The following is a 22787-nucleotide window of genomic DNA, read 5'->3' as shown; positions in this document are numbered from 1 at the left end:
CAGGGCTTCCCAAGTTATCCCTTCTATATGTAATGAAAAATGGAATTACCTTTCAGATAATAATCCTAGGTGAGGATCAATTTTAATTAAACTGTTATAATGTAAAGCCAAGATCCAGAGATCACAGGCAGTTTCAGCTAGGTATTAGTGTTTTCATTCTCCAAAGTCTGTTTTAAAATTCTTGATTCATTCATTCATTCATTCATTCATTCATTCATTCATTCATTCATTCATTCATAAATTCACCCAGTGTTGGAATGGTTTCCCTTTTACATCACAAAAAAATTGCTACAGAAGAAGTGGAAATTGGTAATACCCCTGAAGTCATAACATGCACAGATTTATATTAATACTCCACATAAGTGTATTTTTAATATATAACTTCAGGAGTTCAATCCCCCCCCCTCTCTCACACACACACTTTGTAATCAAACTGCTGGAGTGAGCAGTGATATTGCATTCTAGCCACTGCACCACCATGGCTCATTACATGTATGTGTAATGTATGTATGTATGTATGTATGTATGTATGTATGTATGTATGTGTGTGTGCGTGCGCACACACACACACACACACACATATAATATTGTCTGTGTGTGTGCGCACGTGTGCATGTGCGTGTGTGTGTGTGTGTGTGTATGCCAAATACCATTCACTCATCACATAATCTCCAAAACCAGAAAACCTACAATCTTGAAATTTGGCAGGTATGTTCTTCTTGGCTTCTAGGTAGGTGCTCACTAAGAAAGGAGTTTTCAAAATGACAATCAGATCATTAGTATTTCTTATACAGTAATTAACACCCTCTGATGCTAAGGAGTTCTACTCCCACTCCCCACCTGAAAAGAACTCTGTTCCAATTGCCAGTTGCCTCACATTCTGTTACCTCAATTCAAAGTGGCAGACGTTCCACTCCTTCACTCAGGAGTGGTTTGGGGCTCCTTAAAGTATTAAATGTTGATACCTCACTAAAATGTCTACACCTTCCACCTATGGAACTAATTCCAGATTCAAGGCAGCAGGAGTGATATTCCCTTATGTGTTTCAATCACCAACCACCACTGAGCCAACGGATTAAACCGGAGTGAATCAGATTTCTCCTGCATTGCCCGATCGTTTCACGGGTATCCTGTTAGTTATGTATATGCATGGGTGTGTGTTTGTGTGTGTATATGTGTATAAATGTATATGTGTATGTATATGTGTATGGGGGTGGGTGGGTATATATGTATGTGTGTGTGTGTGTGTGTGTATGTATGTATGTATGTATGTATGTATGTATGTATGTATGTACTGTATGTATATTCTTTTGAAAGCAGACCTCAGAATTTCATTTTTATGTGTGCCAGTGACCATAAAGGTTCCTCCTATCCTCTGAATAGATAATGCCAACCCATTAAATAGTAAACCTTGGAATGAAAATAGAATTTATGGAATGCGTTACTTTTCTCAAGATTGTAATCCAGCAGAGAAATGGGGGCTTTCAAATTTCCTGGAGCAGCAAATTTTGTACTAGTCAATCAAGGGGCTGTTTCATATTTGTAATTTTCCTGTGCAACCTGAATCCTCTCCATTTCTGCTGATGCACACTCCAAAGAGAGAATTTTGCTATTAACAGTGTCAGGAGAAAAAAATAGCTGTCGCTAACAAATAAACAAAAACAGCTTAATTATGTATGCAGTTGTACAATTAAACTAATTGTTCATCTGCTGCAAAAACAGACATTCATTGCATGCTGTATTATCAATGGGGAACATAGTGCTCAATTAATACTATTGTGGAGACCAATGTGCAAGTGATATAAAATGATTAGAGCCATGCAGAAATCCCTATTTGGATTTTTCTTTTTCAGTGTGGGTTGGAGAATAAACGGGTAGGCATAGAACATAGAGTAATAGGATTGGAAGGGACCTTGGAGGTCTCCTAGTCCAACCCCTTGCTCAAGCAGGAGACTCTATACCAGTGATGGATAACCTTTTTCCCATCCCATGCCAAAAGCAGGGGGAGTGCAGGGGGGGGTCATGCACGGGCGTGCCCACACTGATAATGCTAGGTGTGTGACTTGTGTGCGAATGCACATGTGACCCCAGAGGCTTTCTAGGAGACTGGGGAGGGTGAAAACAGCCTCCCCCCCCGAAGGCTTCCCAGAAGCCTCCGGAGCATGAAAAACGGTCCTACGGCCAAACGAGAAGTCCATTCCTGAACTTCCAGTTTGCCTATAGGGCCGGTTTTTTGCACTCCAGAGGCTTCAGGGAATCCTCTGGAGGGTGAAAAAATGGCCTTAAAAGAACTCCGAAGTCAGCTGGCCAGTGTCCATCTGTGCACTGGAGCTGACAGGGCAACGCCTCGAGTGCCCTAACAAATGTATCTGCATGCCACCTGTGGCACGCATGCCATAGGTTCGCCATCACAGCTCTATACCATTCTGGACAAATGGTGTCCAGTCTCTTCTTTAAAAACGCCAGAGTTGGGGCACTCACAATTTCTGGAGGCAAGCTGTTCCATTGATTAATTGTTCTCACTGTCAGGGAATTTCTCCTTAGTTCTAGGTTGCTTCTCTCCTTGATTAGTCTCCATCCATTTCTTCTTTCCCTGCGTTCTGGCACTTTAGAAAATAGGTTGTTCCCTTTGTCTTTGTAGCAGCCCGTCAAATATTGGAACACTGCTATCATGTCCTCCCTAGTCTTTCTTTTCACTAGACAAACCCAATTCCTGAAACAGTTCTTTATATATTCTAGTCTCCAGCCCCTTGATCATCATTGTTGCTGTTTCCTGCACTCTTTCCAGAGTTTCTTTATGGAATAGGTCAACCCCCTCTTCTCTGTGACAGCTCCCCAAGTATCAGAATACAGTTGTCACCCTAGATGTCTACGGAGATTCTTGTCATCCAAGTCATGGTTGTCCCAAAGATGCTTTTTCAAACTGATCATCAGATGTTGCGGCCTGTTGGTCACCGGCCCTCCAGCAGCTGAATTGGACGAGGAGAAGGCATGGGAGTCAGGGTCAGCATCAAGGCAACCTGACAGCTAAGAGGGAGAAGTGGGAATGGAGCTGCCAGAGAGAGAGAGAGGGAGAGGGAGAGAGAGGGAGAGAGACAGAGAGAGAGAGAGAGAGAGAGAGAGAGAGAGAGAGAGAGAGAGAGAGAGAGAGAGAGAGAGAGAGAGACAGAGAGACAGAGAGAGACAGACAGAGACAGACAGAGAGACAGAGAGAGAAAGACAGAGAGACAGAGACAGTGACAGAGAGACAGAGTGTGAATGAGCTTGGGCCGTCCCTCAGCCCAAGAGAGTCAACAGCTCCCAGGTCCGGAGGTGGCTGATGAGGAAGAGGAGGAACAGCTGGGTCCAGTGCCTGACACGGAGATGTGCAAAAGGAAAAGGAGAGGAGAGCAGTGGACATCTATGGGCCAGTCCTTGGGACGGAAGAGCCACTTCTGCTAGTGAAGTCTCACCCTAGCTCTGGGGATAAAAGGCAGGGAGCAGAGATGAATAGATGTGGCAAACAACTATTCATCTTCTGGTTGGCCAGACTTGTAAGCCATTCATTTTTTTGCCAGGGCTGCTGGCGCTCCTAATAGAGGAATCATTGCTTCAACTAGTCATGTTTGGGGAATTGGGTCAGAACATCAGACGGTTATGGTGAAATAAACCATAATTTAATCCTCAGCCAATCTCTCCCATGCAGTAGTTAATTAAAAATTAACTGAGGTTTTTAAGAGTAATTTATACCTGTAGAAGGAAGTAGAATAGAATAGAATAGATATCGTAACACTGCTATCATGTCTCCCCTAGTCCTTTTTTTCATTAAACTAGACATATCCACTTCCTGCAACCATTCTTCATATGTTTTAGCCTCTAGTCCCCTAATCCTCTAGAATCTCAACATTTTTTTTATACCTTGGAGACTGCATGCAACAAAATTTCCTTGTAATGTGGGCTGATTAGTACTTTTAAAGGGACAGTGAAGATATTCTAAGTCTTCTAAGTCTAAGATAGTCCTAAATTTACAGCAATTCACTTAGAGACTGTTCAAAGTTACAATGGCACAGATAAAAGCGATTTATGACTGTTGCAGCATCCCTACGATCACATAGGACTCTTGGCAACTGGCCAGTGGTGGGTTCCTACCAGTTCAGATTGGTTCAGCTGAACCGGTAGTGGTTTGGCAGCCTGGGTCATTGGAACCATTTCTCCAAGTGGTGCCATAGGTGTCATCATCTTGTTGTTTGTTTCTACACATGCAGAGAGCAATTTTTATTGCACTGTGCATGTACATGCAGCACGCATCAAGCATGCACGGGCAGCGTGGCCACAAGCAAATTGGCAGTAGTGACTGCCGGAACCCACCCCTGCAACTGGCTCATATTTATGACATTTCCTGTGTCCTGGGGTCACGTGATCCCATTTTGCGAGCTTCTGGCAAGCAAAGTCAATGGGGAATCCAGATTCACTTAACAACTGGGTTACTAACTTCACAACCGCAGTGAAGTTTAGCTCAACAACTGTCACAAGGGGAAAGTCCCCTAATCGTCTTTGTTGCTCTGCTCTGCACTCTTTCTAGAGCCTCGACATCAGGTGTTGTTTCCAGCATCTTTCTCCCAGTCTGGAACTGAACCGGACACATGTTCCTTCCAACACTGGCTATCACAAGGCATGTTGCCTACAAAAAACGTAACAGGAGGAGCTGTCTGAGCAATAAAGAGGCAGAGAACGGAGTGGTGGGGGAGGAGGAGAGCATGAAACAGTTCCTTTGTGTAGGGAAACACTTGTCCATCAAGCTAAAGTTTTTTTAAAAAATGAAGGGACTTAATTGCTTTCTAGAAATTAATCTATTTATAGCTAGAGGCCAAATATCTCATGATGCATCATACATAATCAGCCTTTGCACTTTCAAAAATAATCAAGGAGATTAATGTCTACTTTATTAGCCTGAAGTATTTGGATCAGAGGCTCATTTACATTGACCACTTCACCATCCTCAACAAAATTTCTTAAGATACCCAAATGATACTTTGGGTGGCATTTTCAGGTTTTCTAGAGTAAGGGAAGGGAAAGAAGAAAAAAGGGGGAAAAAAGGAAAAAGGAAAGGAAAAAGAGCGAAAGGGAAAGAGAAAGGGAGGGGACAGGAGGGAAGGGAAGGAAAGAGGAAAGAAAGGAGGAAGGGAAGAAGAAAGGGAAGGGAAAGGAGGGGAAGAAAAGAAAAGGAAGGGATGGGAAGGAAACAGAAGGAAACAGAAGGAAAGGGAAGGAAAGGAAGGAAAGGAAAGGGGAAAGAAAGGAGGAAGGAAAAAAGAAAAGGAAGGGAACGAAGGAAAAGGAAAGGAAGGAAAAGAAAGGGGAAAGAAAGGAGGAAGGGAAGAAGAAAGGGAAAGGGAGAAATGGAAGAAAAGGAAAGGGAAGGGAAGGAAAAAGGGAAGGGAAAGGAAGGGAAGAAAAGAAAAGGAAGGGAAAGGAGGAAAAGGAAAGGAAGGGAAGAAAAGGAAAGGAAGGAAAGGAAAGGAAAGGGGAAAGAAAGGAGAAAGGGAAGAAGAAAGGGAAGGGAAGGGAAAGGAGGGGAAGAAACGAAAAGAAAGGGAAGGGAAGGAAACAGAAGGGAAGGGAAAGGAAGGAAAGGAAAGGAAGGAAAGGAAAGAGGAAAGAAAGGAGGAAGGGAAGGGAAAGGAAGGGAAGAAAACAAAAGGAAGGGAAAGAAGGAAAAGGAAAGGAAAGGAAAGGGGAAAGAAAGGAGGAAGGAAAGAAGAAAGGGAAGGGAAGAAATGGAAGTAAAGGAAAGGGAAGGGAAGGAAAAAGGGAAGGGAAAGGAAGGGAAGAAAAGAAAAGGAAGGGAAAGGAGGAAAAGGAAAGAAAGGGAAGGGAAGGAAAGGAAAGGAAGGAAAGGAAAGGGGAAAGAAAGGAGGAAGGGAAGAAGAAAGAGAAGGGCAGAAAGGGAAGGAAAGGGAAGGGAATGGAAGGGAAGAAAAGAAAAGGAAGGGAAAGGAGGAAAAGGAAGGGAAGTGAAGGGAAGTGAAGGAAAGGGAAGGAAAGGGAAGGAAAGGGAAGGAAAGGGAAGGAAAGGGAAAGGGGAAAGGGATGGAAGAAGAGATGAAGAGAAGGAAAGGAAAGAAGAAAGGGAAGGAAAGGAAAGGAAAGAGGAAAGAAAGGAGGAAGGGAGTGGAAGAAGAAAGGAAAGGGAAGGAAAGGAGAAGGGAAAGGGAAAGGGGAAAAAGGAGAAAGGAAAGGAAAGGAAGAAGAGATGAAGAGAAAAAAAGGAGAAAGCAAACAGACCCCAGCCGGTCAGAATTATTACAGGGCCGTTAAATGATGATGATGATGATGATGATGATGATGATGATGATGATGATGATTAACTGAATCTCTAAATTGTTCAATGAATCATGCAGTTCTTAGTGAATCCAACTTCCCCCAAACTGGATGGGAAGATCAGAACTGATGATCACATGACTGTAGGAGGCTGCTACCGTCATAAATATATGTCAGTCGTTAAGCAGCTGAATTTTGATCAGATGCCTCTGGGAATGCCCTGAGGGCCATAAGTGCGAGGACCAGTTTGTTTGTCTTTCTTTAGGGCCACTGTAAATTTCAACAGTTGCTGAACAAACGGTTGCAAGCTGATCATTTCTTGCACAATAATTGTGGCATTTCGCATGAATAACAGAAGCTTGCACGTTTCCAGAAGGAATGGATCAAGAAGTTATAAAGTACCCTCAGATTCAAAACTTTTTTTAGAGGTGGAGGGGTCCCCCTTTCAGGCATTTGGAGTACCAATATTTGAAACCAATTTTACAATCTCCTTTCTTGTAATTTGAACCAATTGATTCAGATTCTAGTTTCTAGAACCAACAGAAAACCAAATAGCTCCATTATCTCTCTGACAGCCCTTCCAATATTTGAAGATAGATATCATGTCACTGCTTAATCCTCTCTCTTCCTGGGACAAATAGCACGTCAGTCAACTTATCGCTACGATCCAAAGCTAATACTGTAGCTAAACTAAAGCTTCAACACCCCCCCCCCCAAATAAAATAAAAATAAAAAAATGCCACCCCAGTTCTGTGCAACTCTTTTCAGGTGGAGAAATCAAGGTGGCAATTTTCAGTATTTTCTCCCAACGGAGAGAAAAATTCTTTTAAAAAAAGAAAGAAAGAAGGTGGAAAATATTTACCACTGTAGGGTCTCTCTCTCTCTCTCTCAATCTCTCAATCTCTCTCTCTCTCTCTCTTTTCATAAAGTTTTTATTTTTATTTTTAACTATACATCAACATTATTACAAGGACGGTTTGACATTTGACTGTCATTCATTTTGATAATATAGATACAAATGAAAATTACTACATTCATCAAACATATGTGGTTCTAACGTTGTTATACATATTTATGTCAGCACATCATCCTTCATTATCCAGTTATTATATATGTGCTACACCCTTCTAATAGTAATAACATTGTTCTTGAGCATACCTGCTAAAACCCTTTTTCTAAATCGCATCTAAACCTCTACCTTTCACTTTAAATGTATTATGCAAAAATGTATAATAATATCCCCCCTATTCCTAATTTCTTAATATATTCCAGTGGTGCAATTCAGCCGGTTCTATCTGGTTTGCGCAAAATGGAAATGGTGGCAGTGGGAGGCTCTGCCAGTGGTGGGATTCAAAAAAAATTACTATTGGTTCTTTGGCTGCGGCTTGGTGGGCATGGCGGAGGAAGGATACTGCAAAATCTTTACTCTGTCCCCACTCCTGGGGAAGGATACTTTAAAATCTCCATTCCCTCCCCACTCCAGGGGAAGGATACTGTAAATTCCCCATTCCCTCTGCACTCAAGGGGAAGGATACTGCAAAATCCGCATTCCCTTCTGATCAGCTGGGGCTCAAGAGGCAGAGAATAGATGGGGGGTGGGGCCAGACAGAACTGGTATTTACAGGTTCTCCGAACTACTCAAAATTTTCACTACTGGTTCTCCAGAACCGGTCAGAACCTTCTGATTGCCACCTCTGTGATCCGCTCAACTGCCTGGATGTCATTGCATCCCATTTTTACACTCTGCACATGCACAGAAGGTCCTGCGCATGTGCAGAGGAGGTGCATGCAAGTATAGCACGAGCATGTGTGCTCACATTTGTGAACTGGTAACAAAGGTCAGTTGATTTCACCCCTGATCTACTCTAATTCTTAATACAGCCAGTCTTGTTTTATCTTAAAAAAAAAAAGTGATGATGAAAGTCGAAATCAAAATCCCAGTAGGTTGCTAGAAAAAGATGCTTTGAGAAGATGCAGCATATATTTTCTTTTCAGAGACACTCCAGATTTTCTTCCTTAAAAAAAATAAAATAAAATAAAGCAAAGCGTAGAAGAGACATGCCCCAAAGTATGGAAGCTCTTCAGTAAATTTGAATTCATTTTGATATTAAGGGCGGGATCCAGATTTTAAATCACCATGTAAATGTTTGGGTTCCTCCAACTAGAAAGCTGAATAAATGTTTTTTCTCATATCCTCATTTCAAAGCTCGCCCGTCAAGGTCAAACTTCTTGAAGTCATGAGTTTTAGAGCCCCTAACACAACAAACTGGTTGGACCCCAGGGAAAATAATGAATGAGAGTCTTTAAGGAGAGTTTAGAGGGAAATGGGCTGGTTTAGCCTTGAGAAAAGAGATGATTGTTTTCTTCCCTCAGCTGAACGGATGTCACATAGAAGGAAATCAAGAGTTTTCTTGTTCCAGGGTGCAGGACATGGACTAATATTTTTAAATCACAAATCCTGAAAGCTAGAAAAGAATTGCAACATTCTGTGACAGCCCTTCTGTAACCGTGATGAGCCGCGCTGTCAGCTTCTGCTTTGCTGTCGCTTCAGCTGCCATGAAACGGGGAGGGAGGGCATGGTATTTGGGAGGGGTTACTCATTGTGCTGGAGGAAGGTTCTGGAGTTCACCGACTGATCGGACTACACATGCGTGGGTGTTTCCCACCAGGACTAACGGCACCGACATTCCATCTTCGTGATACCTTTTGAAGTTATCTCACACCTGACACTTGAAAGAATTATGATTGGACTGGGACTATGATGCCAAGGGGTGGGGAATGGGCTATTCTATATATCAATCGCTTTCGCGCCTAAATAATCAGACTTTGCTACGCTTTGCCTTTAATCATTCTTAATTAGTAAAAGTACACTTGATTTCCACACACGGAGTCTCGTGGTCTTTCTTTCCTAATTAATTAATGGAGAGGAGCTGACAGATAGCGAAGTCTCATCAACACCCTACCAGGAGAATACAACCTTCCGTGGGGGGTGAAAACTACAAGAAGATGAAACCGAGAAAATGTCTTCACAAGCCAGCGATGGAGAAATGGGAAAAGAACCCACTGATTTATTATTACCCGAGGAGTTGGCTCAGCTGGAAATAACGAGCCCTGCGAGCGCCCCCCTCCCCGTTGGTCCTTGTCGGTGGGACAAAGAGAAGATAGTGCGAACTGGGATGCGACCGTTACCAGAAAAAAACATCAAGAAAGGCCATTTGAAGCCGGGGCCGAACGAAGACCCCAGGAAAGAGGTCAACCTGATTACTTGGAACAGAGGTACTCTGGGCAAAGATTCGGGGAGGGCGAAGAGGCCGAGAGGGGGTGGGAGCAAGAAAACCCATGGTCAACTTCACCCCCCCCAGCCAGGGGTGCTGCCAGACCAGGGGCCCCACCCCCCAGAAGATGCAGAATGGCTAAAGTCCCCCCCTTAACTGTAAAGTATGATGGAAATCCTAAGAAGCTGGGGTTTTTCATCATGCAAGTTTATAACTACATGGAAATTTATGGGCCCGATTTTGAATCAGATGCCATGAGAGTGCGCATGATTTTGCTTGCTTTAGAAGACGAGGCTGCTGATTGGTGGGGAGGGTTACACCGGACCAATTCCCCCCTCCTGAGGAATTTTAATGCGTTTATGGAAGCGTTCAAGAAATGTTTTGATGACCCCCTGACTGAGAAACGGGGCAAACTGAAATTTATGACCCTCACGCAGGGGGACAGGCTGGTGACCCAGTACATTCAGGAGTTCCAACACCTTTGTAATTATATGAGAGGATGGAGTGAGGAAGCCCTTTTGGATAAATTTGCTTTGGGCTTGGATGAAGATATTTATCAACAATGTGTTAATTGCCACCTTCCCAACCGCCTCACAATTTGGTTTGAAAATGCAGCTGACATTGAACTGGATTTAATTAGACTCCGATGTGCAAAGGAGGAGAGGGAGAAGCAAAGAGAGAAAGCAGCGAGATCTTCCCCCCCACACCGCAAAACCCCTTTCGAAGTGAGAAGCGAAGGGAGGGGAGGCCCCTCTGGAAAAGCCAAACCGTTTACCTGCTTTCGTTGTGGGAAGGGAGGCCATCGTGCGCCAGAATGCCGCGCTAAGCTACCAACAACCGCCCCGGCCCCTGCCAAGCGAGAGGGGAGATCCAGCAAGGCCCCAGACAAGAAGAAAAAGGAAGCCGCGTTCGCTGTGGATTCCACCACCCTCCCGCAATTCAGCCAGGCCCTGGAGGGAGAAGCTGAGGTCTCCACCAGCTCCTCTGATGACTCCGATGACGACGCCTCGCCTCGCTGGGTGAGTTCAAACAAGGGCCCCATGCTAATCCCGATAGAGTTGAGAGTTCTGCCCGAAGGGGGGGTCAGAAAGCCTTCCTGCCCTCCTTGACTCAGGCTTTTCCCGCTCAATGATCAATCCTGCTATGGTGGAGAAACTGGGCCTCAAATTGAGGACTTTGAAAACCCCTATTGTTTTTTGCCAGATAGATGGGTCCATAGCAGGGGGGGGGGACCTGCCCATTTCTTTACTGAACCCCTAGAGATGAAAATGGGCTCCCACACTGAACTAATCTCTTTTATTGTGGCTCCTGGGATGGACAGGCCACTCATTTTGGGCCTCCCTTGGCTTCGAAAATGGAACCCTTGCATAAATTGGAGGGAAGATTGGTTACGCATTCGCACGAAAACGCCTCTGGAAGGGGAGGGCGTTTCTTCAGAGCCTGTTAGCTGCAGTTCTGATTTGGCCGCCAGGGGGCAGGAGAGGATTGAAGGAGAGGAAAAAATTCCGAAAGTGTATTGGGACCTGAGAGGAGTTTTTAGTGAGAAGTCTTCAGATAAAACTTCCGCCCCACAGGCCTACTGATTGCTCAATCGACATTTTACCCGGGGTGAAGCTCCCAAAGCCCCAAATATACTCCATGTCGCCTAGGGAGATGGAAGAGATGAGAAAATTCATTGATAAAAATTTGGAACGGGGGTTCATTGAGCCTGCACGCCCTAAAGTCGCTGCTCCTGTGTTGTTCCGTGAAAAGAAAGATGGCTCCCTGAGACTGTGTGTTAATTTTAAAAATCTTAATGGAATCTCAGCCCAAAATCTCTACCCGCTGCCATTGATGAAGGACATGTTGGCCCAATTGGGAAAAGGCCGCATTTTCACTAAACTGGACCTCAGGGAAGCATACTATAGGGTCCGTATAAAGGAAGGAGATGAATGGAAAACTGCATTCAACTGCCCTCTTGGTTGCTTCCAGTTCCGGGTGATGCCTTTTGGCCTACAGGGGGCGCCTGCAGTTTTCATGCAATTAATTAATGAGATCTTGCATGACCACCTTTACAAAGGCGTTATCGTATATTTAGACGATATCCTTATCTATACTCACACATATGACGAACACGTCGCTCTAGTGCGCACTGTCTTGAAAAAACTCAGGGCCACTGAACTTTATGCCAAATTGTTCAAGTGTGAATTTCACCAGGCTAAGATTGACTACCTAGGGTATCGCATCTCTCCCGCCGGCATTGAGATGGACCCTGGGAAAGTGAAGGCGGTCACTGAAGTGCCCCGAACTCGCAGACAGTTGCAAAAGTTTTTGGGTTTTGCTAACTTCTACTGTCAGTTCATTCCTTCTTTTGCCAAGATTGCGCTTCCTATCACAAATTTGCTGAAGTCCAAAGGTGGACCTAAACCTAAGCCTAGCAAGCCACTGGATTGGACCATGGAATGCCAAGCTGCTTTCGAAAAGCTGAAACGCCTTTTTGCTGAGGAACCAGTCCTGAAGCATCCCGACATGGACAAGCCTTTCGTAGTCCAAGCCGATGCCAGTGACGTCGCCGTTGGGGCCGTCTTGCTGCAAGCCAACGACCAAGGTAACTTACAACCTTGCGCTTACACCTCCCGCAAGCTCACGGACACTGAGAGACGTTGGGCCGTTTGGGAGAAGGAGGCGTTTGCAGTGCGATGGGCCCTAACCACGTGGCACCATTTTCTGGAAGGCGCTAAGCACCCTTTTGAGGTGTGGACTGACCACAAGAATTTGGAGGCTTTGAGGACCCCGCGCCGTCTATCCCCTAAACAGATGCGGTGGGCCCAACATTTCAACTGTTTCAATTTCACACTCAAGTACATCCCTGGAGGGAAAAATTTCATGGCGGACGCTTTGTCCAGACTCCCTCAATACAACTGCTCTAAATTGAGCATTGTTCAGCCTGTTGTTCCCACTTCCAGCCTGGCGGCTCCGGTGGTCACTCGCCAACAAGCACGCTCCAAAGTGGAGGTGCCTCAAGATTTTCTCTCTGACCTCAAACGCGCTCTTCCCCAGGATGACTGGTTCCAGAAGCATCTAGATGAGTGCACGATGAGGGACGATTTACCGTGGATCGGAGCCAAGCTTTATGTCCCCGCCTCTCTTCGTCTCGTCGTCCTCCAACGAGCTCACAATTCCAAGTTGGCGGGTCATTTTGGTTTCGTCAAAACTTTACATCTAGTCAAGAGGCAATTCTGGTGGCCCTCTTTGAAAAAGGACATTGAACTGTATGTTGCTAGTTGTCCGGTTTGTGCTGCCGCTAAAAGGCCACCTGGAAAACCACAAGGACTGCTCCAATCTGTGGCACGGCCTGTTGCCCCTTGGAAGGAAATTTCGATGGACTTCATTGTCGAGCTTCCCGAGAGCCAAGGGCACACCGTCATTTGGGTCGTTACGGACTTATTTTTGAAACAAGTTCATTTTATACCTTGCCACAAAATTCCTTCTGCTAAGGCTCTCGCTAAACTCTTCATTTCCCACGTTTACCGTTTGCATGGAGTGCCTGATCGCATTATTTCTGATAGAGGTGTCCAATTCACCTCAACTTTCTGGAAGGAATTTCTTAAGCGCATTGGCTCCGCCCAGGGCCTTAGCTCCGCCCACCATCCTCAGACTAATGGGGCCTGTGAAAGGACCAATTCTGTTTTGGAACAATATTTACGTTGTTTCCTCAATTATCAGCAGGATGATTGGGTTGACTTGCTACCGCACGCTGAGGTGGCCTACAACAATTCTGTTCATACCAGCACTGGTTTTACCCCTTTCCGGGTTGTTTTTGGTCAGGATTTTGTTCCTATTCCTGAGTTGCCTCGTGACCCTCCGCAAGTTTCTTCCGTCGCTGACTGGAGTGAGCGTCTGAGCCATGTTTGGCCTTTAACTCTTGCTACTTTGGATGCTGCACATCGCGCTCATAAGAAACAAGCTGATAAGAAGCGTACGCGGCCTTATCAGTACAAGGAGGGTGACCTGGTCTACTTGTCCACAAAGTTCCTTCAGACCACACAAAAATCCAAAAAGTTGGGACCTAAGTATGTTGGTCCTTTCCCCATTATCAAGATCATCAATCCTGTTTCCGTTCGTTTGCAGCTTCCTAAGCATCACAACCGTGTTCATCCCATGTTCCACGTTAACCTCATTAAGCCTGTTCGTGTTTCAACTTTACGTCCACCTGATGATCCTCTACCTGCTCTCTTGTTGATTGATGGTGAACGGCACTTTGAAGTTCGTGAAATACTGGACTCCCGCAGGCGGCGTAATCGCATTCAATACTTGGTGGCTTGGAAACATTTTCCTCCCTCGCATACGGAATGGGTTGACAAGTCCCATGTTCGTGCCCCCCGACTACTTCAGAAGTTTTATGCTGCTTATCTTGACAAGCCTTAATTTTCTCTCCCCCCCCCAATCTCTCTTCTATGTTTTGTTGTTCGTCTGTTTGTTTGTGCTTTCTCATTTTCCAGGCCTGATCGCCTTTTTCTGGGGGACAGCCGGATGTCAGCTTCTGCTTTGCTGTCGCTTCAGCTGCCATGAAACGGGGAGGGAGGGCATGATATTTGGGAGGGGTTACTCATTGTGCTGGAGGAAGGTTCTGGAGTTCACAGACTGATCGGACTACGCATGCGTGGGTGTTTCCCACCAGGACTAACGGCACCGACATTCCATCTTCGTGATGCCTTTTGAAGTTATCTCACACCTGAACACTTGAAAGAATTATGATTGGACTGGGACTATGATGCCAAGGGGTGGGGAATGGGCTATTCTATATATCAATCGCTTTCACGCCTAAATAATCAGACTTTGCTACGCTTTGCCTTTAATCATTCTTAATTAGTAAAAGTACACTTGATTTCCACACATGGAGTCTTGTGGTCTTTCTTTCCTAATTAATTAATGGAGAGGAGCTGACACGCGCTGGTGTAGTGGTTAGACCGCAGTACTGCAGGCTATTTCTGCTGACTGCCAGCTGCCTGCAATCTGGCAGTTCGAATCTCACCAGGCTCAAGGTTGACTCAGCCTTCTGTCCTTCTGAGGTGGGTAAAATGAGGACCCAGATTGTTGGGGGAAAGAAGCTGACTCTGTAAACCACTTAGAGAGGACTGTGAAGCAGCGGGAAGCAGTATATAAATCTAAGTGCTATTAGGAAGGAAGGGGAGGGTGGGGTCAGCCAGTCCTTATAACTACGGTTCAGCGAAACAGATTAAAATTGATATCTGGTTCGCTCAAACCAGTCCGAACTGGCTGAATCCCCCCCCAGTTAGGGGTTTTGTTAGGGTGAGGTTAGGGTTAGGGTTAAGGTGTGAGTTAGTGTTAGACTTCTTTTCCTGCAGACCTTTTATGGCCAGGCTCAGTAACAACATAACTGCTCCCTTCCTCCTCATCTTTTAATTCTAAATAATTATGGCATGTCACACAGTCAGCCAGATGTCCATTATTGTTATTATTTATTGTTTTGATATTTTACTGGTTTTTAACAGTTTGCAAGCTGTCCAGGGACACCTCTCTAGACAAGATGGGCAGCCTGCAAGTCTAATCAATAAATGAATACAGGAAAGAATAAAGTTTCAGTGCACTATGAAACTTTCAGTTGGTCTCCTTCACACTAATGGCATCACCAATGCTGCTCAGGAAAAGCCTGCAGGAAAACAACCAAGATCAGAGAACACAAATTCTGATCTCCATAGAGCCTCTACTATTAGTCAGCTGTCTGAAGAATATGACCTATTTTGGATTCCTACAGTAAACAGAGACTGGACTTCATGGCAATAGTGAAATTCATTTTTTTTTTTACTACTGGTTCCGTGGGCATGGCTTGGTGGGCATGGGGTCAGGCCTGCAGTCATATTCCTTTTAGGATCTTTGGCCTGCCACACACTCTCACTCTTTCTTTACTATGCTGTTTCATTAGTGGGGAATTGGGAGGGAGAATAGTAAGTAATAGAATGTTGTTGTCAAAATAAAACATTCCTTTCTAGAAGCTCAAGGTCATCCTTTGTCTTGGCACCTCTCCACCTGACCGGAAGTGGATGGGTGGAATTGCCAGCATGGCAGTAGAAGATTGGACCATGAGATGAACTTGTGGGTGTGGTGGCAAGGTCTTGAACTTTCAACTGGGTGGAAAACCCAGGAAGCTTTCAGATTCAGGTTTTCCACAGATGTACCAACATGCCTCTCTTAAATTGGAACTTTGATGAAAACTATGCCTTGAACTCTGATTTAATTCTGGATGATATTTGGAACGCTGACACATGGCTTGGTGGGAGTGGCAGGGGAAGGATACTGCAAAATCTCCATTCCCACCCCACTCTGGGACCAGCCAGAAGTGGCATTTGCTGGTTTTCTGAACTACTCAAAATTTCCATTACCGGTTCTCCAGAACCTGACAGAACCTGCTGGATTTCACCCCTGCTTCATAGTCTAAATCCATAAGTCAACCATGCAGCCTGAAGAATTCTGGGAGCTGAAGTTCCATACATCTTAATGTTGCTGAGGTGGAGAACTAAATGCAACCTTCCTATTTTATAATTATAGCTCAAACTTCGAGTGAGTAGCTGCACAACAGATTATTATTTTTTTGGTCTTTGCAGGAAATATATTTGGCAAGACAACTCAACAGTGGCAGTTACATTTTCCAAAAGACAACAATTTTCACCAGAGTTGATTTAAAAAAAAAAAAAAAATCTCTAGTCTACTCCGCAAGTCAGCTGAGGACAGAACTGACCTCACTGTTTCTTTCCACACCAGGGAATTTGATGTGACCCATTGAAGAAGCCAACTATGATCACCCCACAAGGGTTTCGAGCCTATTTCTTGTGTGTATCTCCCAACTGTTGGGATTTGACAATGATTAAGATAATGATATCGTGACACATAAGCTCTCACAGGGAATTACCATGATGGCTTGGTGAAAGGCTTGGTAACTTCAGGGACAATGAGGGTGATGCTGGAAGGAATATGCCCTCCCAGAAGTGTCTATTCAGTTGAGAAGGTCAAAAGTGGAGTTTGAAGCTAAGAATAGCCCGTAACAGGGATGAGGACAGCTAAAGGGGATACAAATCCATCTAAAGAAAACTCATAAATCAAACTCAGAAGATGGCAATAGTAAGCTACTTCTGTACTTCTAGAATACTGCAACCAATTTTGGTCACCATACTACAAAAAAAGATGTTGAGACTTTGGAAAAAGTTCAGAGAAGAGCAACTAAATTGATCAAAGGTCTGGAGACTGAAACATATGAAGAACGGCTGCAGGATCTAAAGAAAAGAAGAATTAGGGATGACATGATAGTAGTATTCCAGTATTTGAGAGGCTGCTACAAAGAAGAAGGGGTCAAATTATTCTCCAAAGCATCTGAAGGCAGGACAAGAAACAATGGTTGAAAACTAATCAACTAATCAACGAGACAAGCAACCTGGAATTAAAGAGAAACTTCCTAGCAGTGAGAACAATTAATCAGGTGAACAGCTTGCCTGCAGAAATTGTGGGAGCTCCATCACTGGAAGTTTTTAAGAAGATACGGACAGTCCCTTACCTGAAATGATATAGCTTATAAATAATAATTATAAATGATATAGCTAAAATGATATCGATATTCCAAGTCCCTTCCAGCTATTTTCTATTCTATTCTATTCTATTCTATTCTATTCTATTCTGTATTCCGTATTTTGTATTCCACTCTTCTCTACTCTACTCTGTATTCTATTCTCTGTTCTCTATTCTATTCTATTCTATTCTATTCTATTCTACTCTACTCTACTCTACTCTACTCTACTCTACTCTGTATTCTATTCTCTATTCTCTGTTCCCTATTCTCTATGTTCTGTTCTATTCTATTCTATCCTATCCTATCCTATCCTATTCTATATTCCTATCCTATCCTATCCTATCCTATCCTATCCTATCCTATCCTATCCTATCCTTGTTGTTATGTTAAACCCCAGATGTCTCTATGAAATTATCGGGGGGTCAAACTCAAATGAGATTTCATTTACTTTTAATTGAATTATGAGACTGTACTTTTACAGCAGCTCCTGCAAGTTTGTTTTGTTTTAGGTGGATTTTATCATAATTCCATCCTGTCTTACACTCATTTTGCTGCCTTCACGGTAATCTATTGCTTCACTCAGGTTTATGGTTTGTTACATTATAAAATGTAATGGCTTTTTTTTATTGAGCTTTGTTTTCTAAGCCACCCTAATTATTTTGCACATGAAAAGAAAAGGAAAATGGAATTAGGAACATAGAAATTTAAGAAGCTACTTAATAGCAAGTTGGTTCGTTGTTTCACTGGGTTCAATATTGCATAATGCTTTAGAACTCCAGAAGACCTCCATAATTTTCAGCAGAATTCCCATCCCCATGGAAATCTAAATTCTCTGACCCAAGAGGATTATGATGAAGAAAGAAACCAATACATACGACAACAGGAGAGAAAACTGTTAGTAAGAGTCTAAATGCCATAGATATTTCAAACTTCAAACCTAAATAAGTGAACTTTCATCATATATTGCATATATGTGTTTGTACGTAAGCCCATGTATGTGTGCATTCATATTCATCTTAAATTTGGGTGCCGCAGAAACTTCTTCAGCTCCTAAGAAGCCTTGGTGAGGGATTTGGTGGATCCAAATTTAAGCCATCACAATCTCTTCCCCCAATCTACTGCATAATTCTGGTGGTTATAAGATGGGATGCAAGGAAAATTTACTGTCTTGAGCTCTACAGGACAAGGCAAATATCTAACTGTAAAAAGGAAAAAAAACACCATATTTTTCAGACTATAAGACGCAGCGGACTATAAGACACACCAAGATTTTGAAGAGCTAATTTTTTAAAAAAAGGTTTTGCACTCTGCAGGCCTCCAAAACCCTCTGCATGCCCTGTTTTTTTGAGAAAAACGTGGCATGCAGAGAGTTTGAGAGGCTTGCAAATTGCTCCTGGGGGCTGGGGGGGTGCAAAAACGAGCAGAAAGCGGACTCTCTTTTTTTTTTTTGCTAAAAACAGGGCATGCATAGGCTTTGGGAGGCTTGTAGAATGTTCCTGGGGACTGGGGAGGGGCAAAAACGAACAAAAAATGGTCCATTTTTGCCCTCTTCAACCCCCCAGGAGCACTTTGGACTCAGCCTTCCAGCCTTCCGAGGTGAGGACCCAGACTGTTGGGGACAAGAGGCTGACTCTGTAAACCACTTAGAAAAACCGTGAAGCACTATATGACTAAGTGCTATTGCTATTGAGCCCAAAATTACAATCATAAATTGTATGAGTCATTAAGCAGGTCATCATGTGACTGACACAATTTTATGACATTTTTATGGTGATCATGAAGCAAATGTCACAATTGTTAAGTGTTTCCAATGGACTTTTTTTGTGTAGAAAGCAGAAGTAAACACCAGATTTAGGATGTTAAAAAAACATCCTAAATCTTGGTCACATAACTGTGGAACATTGTAAACAGCTGTAAATGTGGTTTGGTTACAATCCAGTACAATACAATACAATACAACAGCAGAATTGGAAGGGACCTTGGAGGTCTTCTAGTCCAACCCCCTGCCTAGGCAGTAAACCCTATACCATTCCAGACAAATGGCTCTCCAACATCTTCTTAAAGACTTCCAGTGTTGGGGAATTCACAACCTCTGGAGGCAAGCTGTTCCACTAGTTCATTGTTCTAACTGCCAGGAAATTTCTCCTCAGTTCTAAGTGGCTTCTCTCCTTGATTAGTTTCCATCCATTGTTTCTTGTGATGCCCTCAGGTGCCTTGGATAATAGTTTGACTCCCTCTTCTTTGTGGCAGTTCCTGAGATATTGGAACACTGCTATCATGTCTCCCCTAGTCCTTCTTTTCATTAAACTAGACATATCCAGTTCCTGCAACCGTTCTTCATATGTTTTAGTCTCCAGTCCCCTCATCATCTTTGTTGCTCTTCTCTGCACTCTTTCTAGAGTCTCCACATCTTTTTTACATCGTGGTGACCAAAACTGAATGCTGTATTCCAAATGTGGCCTTCCCAAGACCTTATAAAGTGGCATTAACCCTTCATGTGATCTTGATTCTATCCCTCTGTTGATGCAGCCTAGAACTGTGTTAGCTTTTTGGGCAGCTCCTGCACACGGCTGGCCCCTATTTAAATGGTTGTCCACTAGGACTCCAAGATCCCTCTCACAGTTACTACTATTGAGCAAGGTACCACCTATACTGTATCTGTGCATTTTGTTTTTCTTGCCTAAATGTAGAACCTTACTTTTTTACAGGATGCCCAAAATGTGATCACATGACCAGGGAGATGCCAAAACATCTGGGTTGTAAGTATCTTGTTTAGTGTCCATCATAACCCCAAACAGTCACCTAGTGGCCAGTTTGCTACTTAAATAAGCCCAGGAGGTCTGCCTTAGGCCTCCAAACAACCAGACTACAAGTAGATAGGCATACAAACCTCTAACTATGGTAGTAAATATGCCTACATGCTTCCCACAGATGAGAAGGACACTATCCAACCACACTTTAGAGAGCAATATGAAAAATACAGCATAACTCTGAAGTAAACTTGACACAGATTTAGAAAGGAAACCCATAATCATAAAAGATATTAAGATTTTGATGAAATATGCCTCTACAGAAGCTCTAAAGCATCGTCCTGTTCAATCCAGAATGCTTCACAATCATAGAAAACAATTACAGTAGAACCTCTGATTCCAATCATAATATTTTATTATTTATTTTATTTTATTATCAAAATTTATATGTTCCATACCTTTGGTTGCAAACTGATTTGGTTGTGACCTGAACCTAATTTTGGAAATTTGGCACTTACAGTAGTAGCCAAAATTGTGGAAACGTTTTGGGAAAAGTATTTTCCAAAACTAGCTAATAACACCACTTTTTTTAAATAGTACCATAAAAATATGTATCAATGACATTTAATAAAGAATGTAATGCACTATCTTTTTTGAAGGATTTGCTATTAGAATGGCAGTTACAGTATAAAGAAGAAAAGTGAAACACATAGAAAAACAAGATATACCAAAATTATCACGTCAGTTAATACTTTGTTGGGCAACCTTTAGCATGAATTACGGCCTTACAACATCTTCCCATGGAGTGAACCAAGTCTTTTAGTTCTGCAGCTGTTATAATGTGAAACCAAGATTGAATGATTGCTTCTATTAACTGGGTTTTATTGCTGGGTCACTTCTGACTAACAAGTTTCTTTAGTCAGCTCCATAGATTTTCAATTGGGTTAAGGTTTGGGCTATTCCCAGGCCATTCCAGCAGTGGAATATGATTATTTTGAAACTCCCCCCCCCCCCAAAAAAAATGGTGTTATTAGCCATCAAATCTCAAAAATACACTTTTCCACAATTTTGGCCACTACTGTACAAAAAAAAGGGTGGGGTGGGGTGGAAGGGGAAATCAGCCATGAAAAAAATAATCATTGTGAATTTTTTGGTTGGAACCCGATTTGGTCGTAGTGAGAAGCATTCATGACCAGAGGTTCTACTGTAGTGCTTTGGTGACACAACCACAGCCTTATCCTTTTGACATATATGACAGGATTGTGCCCAACACCTTGAAGTGTTGTTGTTGTTGTTGTTTTTTTATTAACTACTCCCAAGTGCACATTTGCAGCTACACAAACTAGGATTCGGTCCATCAATGCATCTATTTCTGAAAATATAGTTAAATGATTTAAAACACCGGTTTAGGCAAAGTTCATGCAATAATGCAGAAGACAACCAGGTCTTCAGTAAAACATCAATCTTATCAAAATCGTTTCTGCTAAAATCTATGCTGTTAAAGATCACACCCAGGAAGGATATGGAGAGCGGCTGAAATTTACCCTGGATCAAATCTCAGAGTCCAAATATTTCTTTCCGCTATGAAGGCCATTCCATTAGATTCCCAAATGAACACCAGGCACAGGATTCTTGCCTGCCAAGGCTTTGGAAAACGAACAGCATGTTTTAAAGGAGAAGGTTGGAAAAATAAAATGAAAAAACCTACTTACGGTGGCTGTGCCTGAGACAGTTTGTGCATTTGTGTCACTTGTGTTTGGCTCGGAGTGCGTCTGCGCAGGTGGGTACAGATTTAACGTGTGCTCTGTAACCGTGGTTTGCCCGGAGTAGTCAGGGGTCGGGTGAGGATGGGGGCCGGTGTAGTCTCCTGGGATGCCGTTTTGAGGAGGAGCAAACTGGGCGGAGGCGTAAGGCTGGGCCATCGTTTCAGGGGGTGCAGTGGCTTCCTGATTACCCTGTGGAAACATGAAACAGCAGGAGAGAACATTGAGCGGGATTTAGCTTTGCAAATATTAAATGTATCTTTGAAGGCGCTTCATCCTATATCTGACCAGTGGTGTTCCTGCTGGGACCTCAGTAGAAGGGTCCATTAGTCACCCATCTGCAGGAAGGAGCTGAGCTGCCACTGGTTTTACACACAAATGAGGTTTCCTGGGGAACCACACAACTTTTAGGTTAAGCATCTTTGGATTCTCTTCCTCAACTCAATCCAGCAATAAAATAATGTCATTCCAATAATTTCCAACAATTTACACTGTCCTTATCAGCAAAATTATGTTCGTCTCTATGATAGAGGCAGAGGTGGGCTTCAAAAATTTCAGCAATGGGTTCTCTGCCTGGTTGCTGGGTGGGCCTGTCCATGGTGGGTGTGGCCTAGTTGGCCTCCTGCATGATGGCAGGGGGGGAGAGTTTTGGCCTTCCCCAGGCTCTGGAGGCTTTCCCCCCTACCTGAGCCTCCACACGGGCCCTGCACTTACTTACTTACAAAGCAACAAGACATCCTGTAATACTATTATTTATCACTATCAATTAGATAATAATATAGGAATTCAAGGCCTCCACTCCATGACATCATGTTTAATGTGTTTTATACTTTCAACAAGTTGTATGCAAAATGCAAGCTAATCTCCCAAATTATGCTCAGGTACAAATCGACTAAAGTTTCCATCAAGGCATCACCCAAAACAAATGAATCTGAATTTATTTTCAAATGGTCACGAAATGGTCCATATTTTATATGGAAATATGAAAACAATATTGTCCATTGGATTCATGAAGTTTTCTAATAAAATGGAAGTTTTTATTTCAGATAGATAGATGGATGGATGGATGGATGGATGGATGGATGGATGGATGGACAGAATAATGGGCAAACAGATGATAGATTGATCAATAGATCAA

General features: G+C 43.2%; 1 protein-coding gene across 1 annotated transcript in view; it reads right to left on the bottom strand.

The window, feature by feature from the left end:
* RBFOX1 (RNA binding fox-1 homolog 1) overlaps positions 1–21835 on the bottom strand; it is a 250667-nt gene extending 228832 nt beyond the window's left edge. The window contains exon 1 of the mRNA XM_032230214.1: positions 21599–21835. Within this exon, the coding sequence (XP_032086105.1) occupies positions 21599–21808 (210 nt within the window). The 5' untranslated portion in view covers positions 21809–21835. The remainder of the gene's footprint in view (positions 1–21598) is intronic.
* Positions 21836–22787: the final 952 nt, after the last annotated feature.

The sequence above is a fragment of the Thamnophis elegans genome, chromosome 14 (genome assembly GCF_009769535.1).
Source record: "Thamnophis elegans isolate rThaEle1 chromosome 14, rThaEle1.pri, whole genome shotgun sequence".
Classification (NCBI taxonomy): domain Eukaryota; kingdom Metazoa; phylum Chordata; class Lepidosauria; order Squamata; family Colubridae; genus Thamnophis; species Thamnophis elegans.
This window is presented reverse-complemented; position numbering and strand designations above follow the sequence as displayed.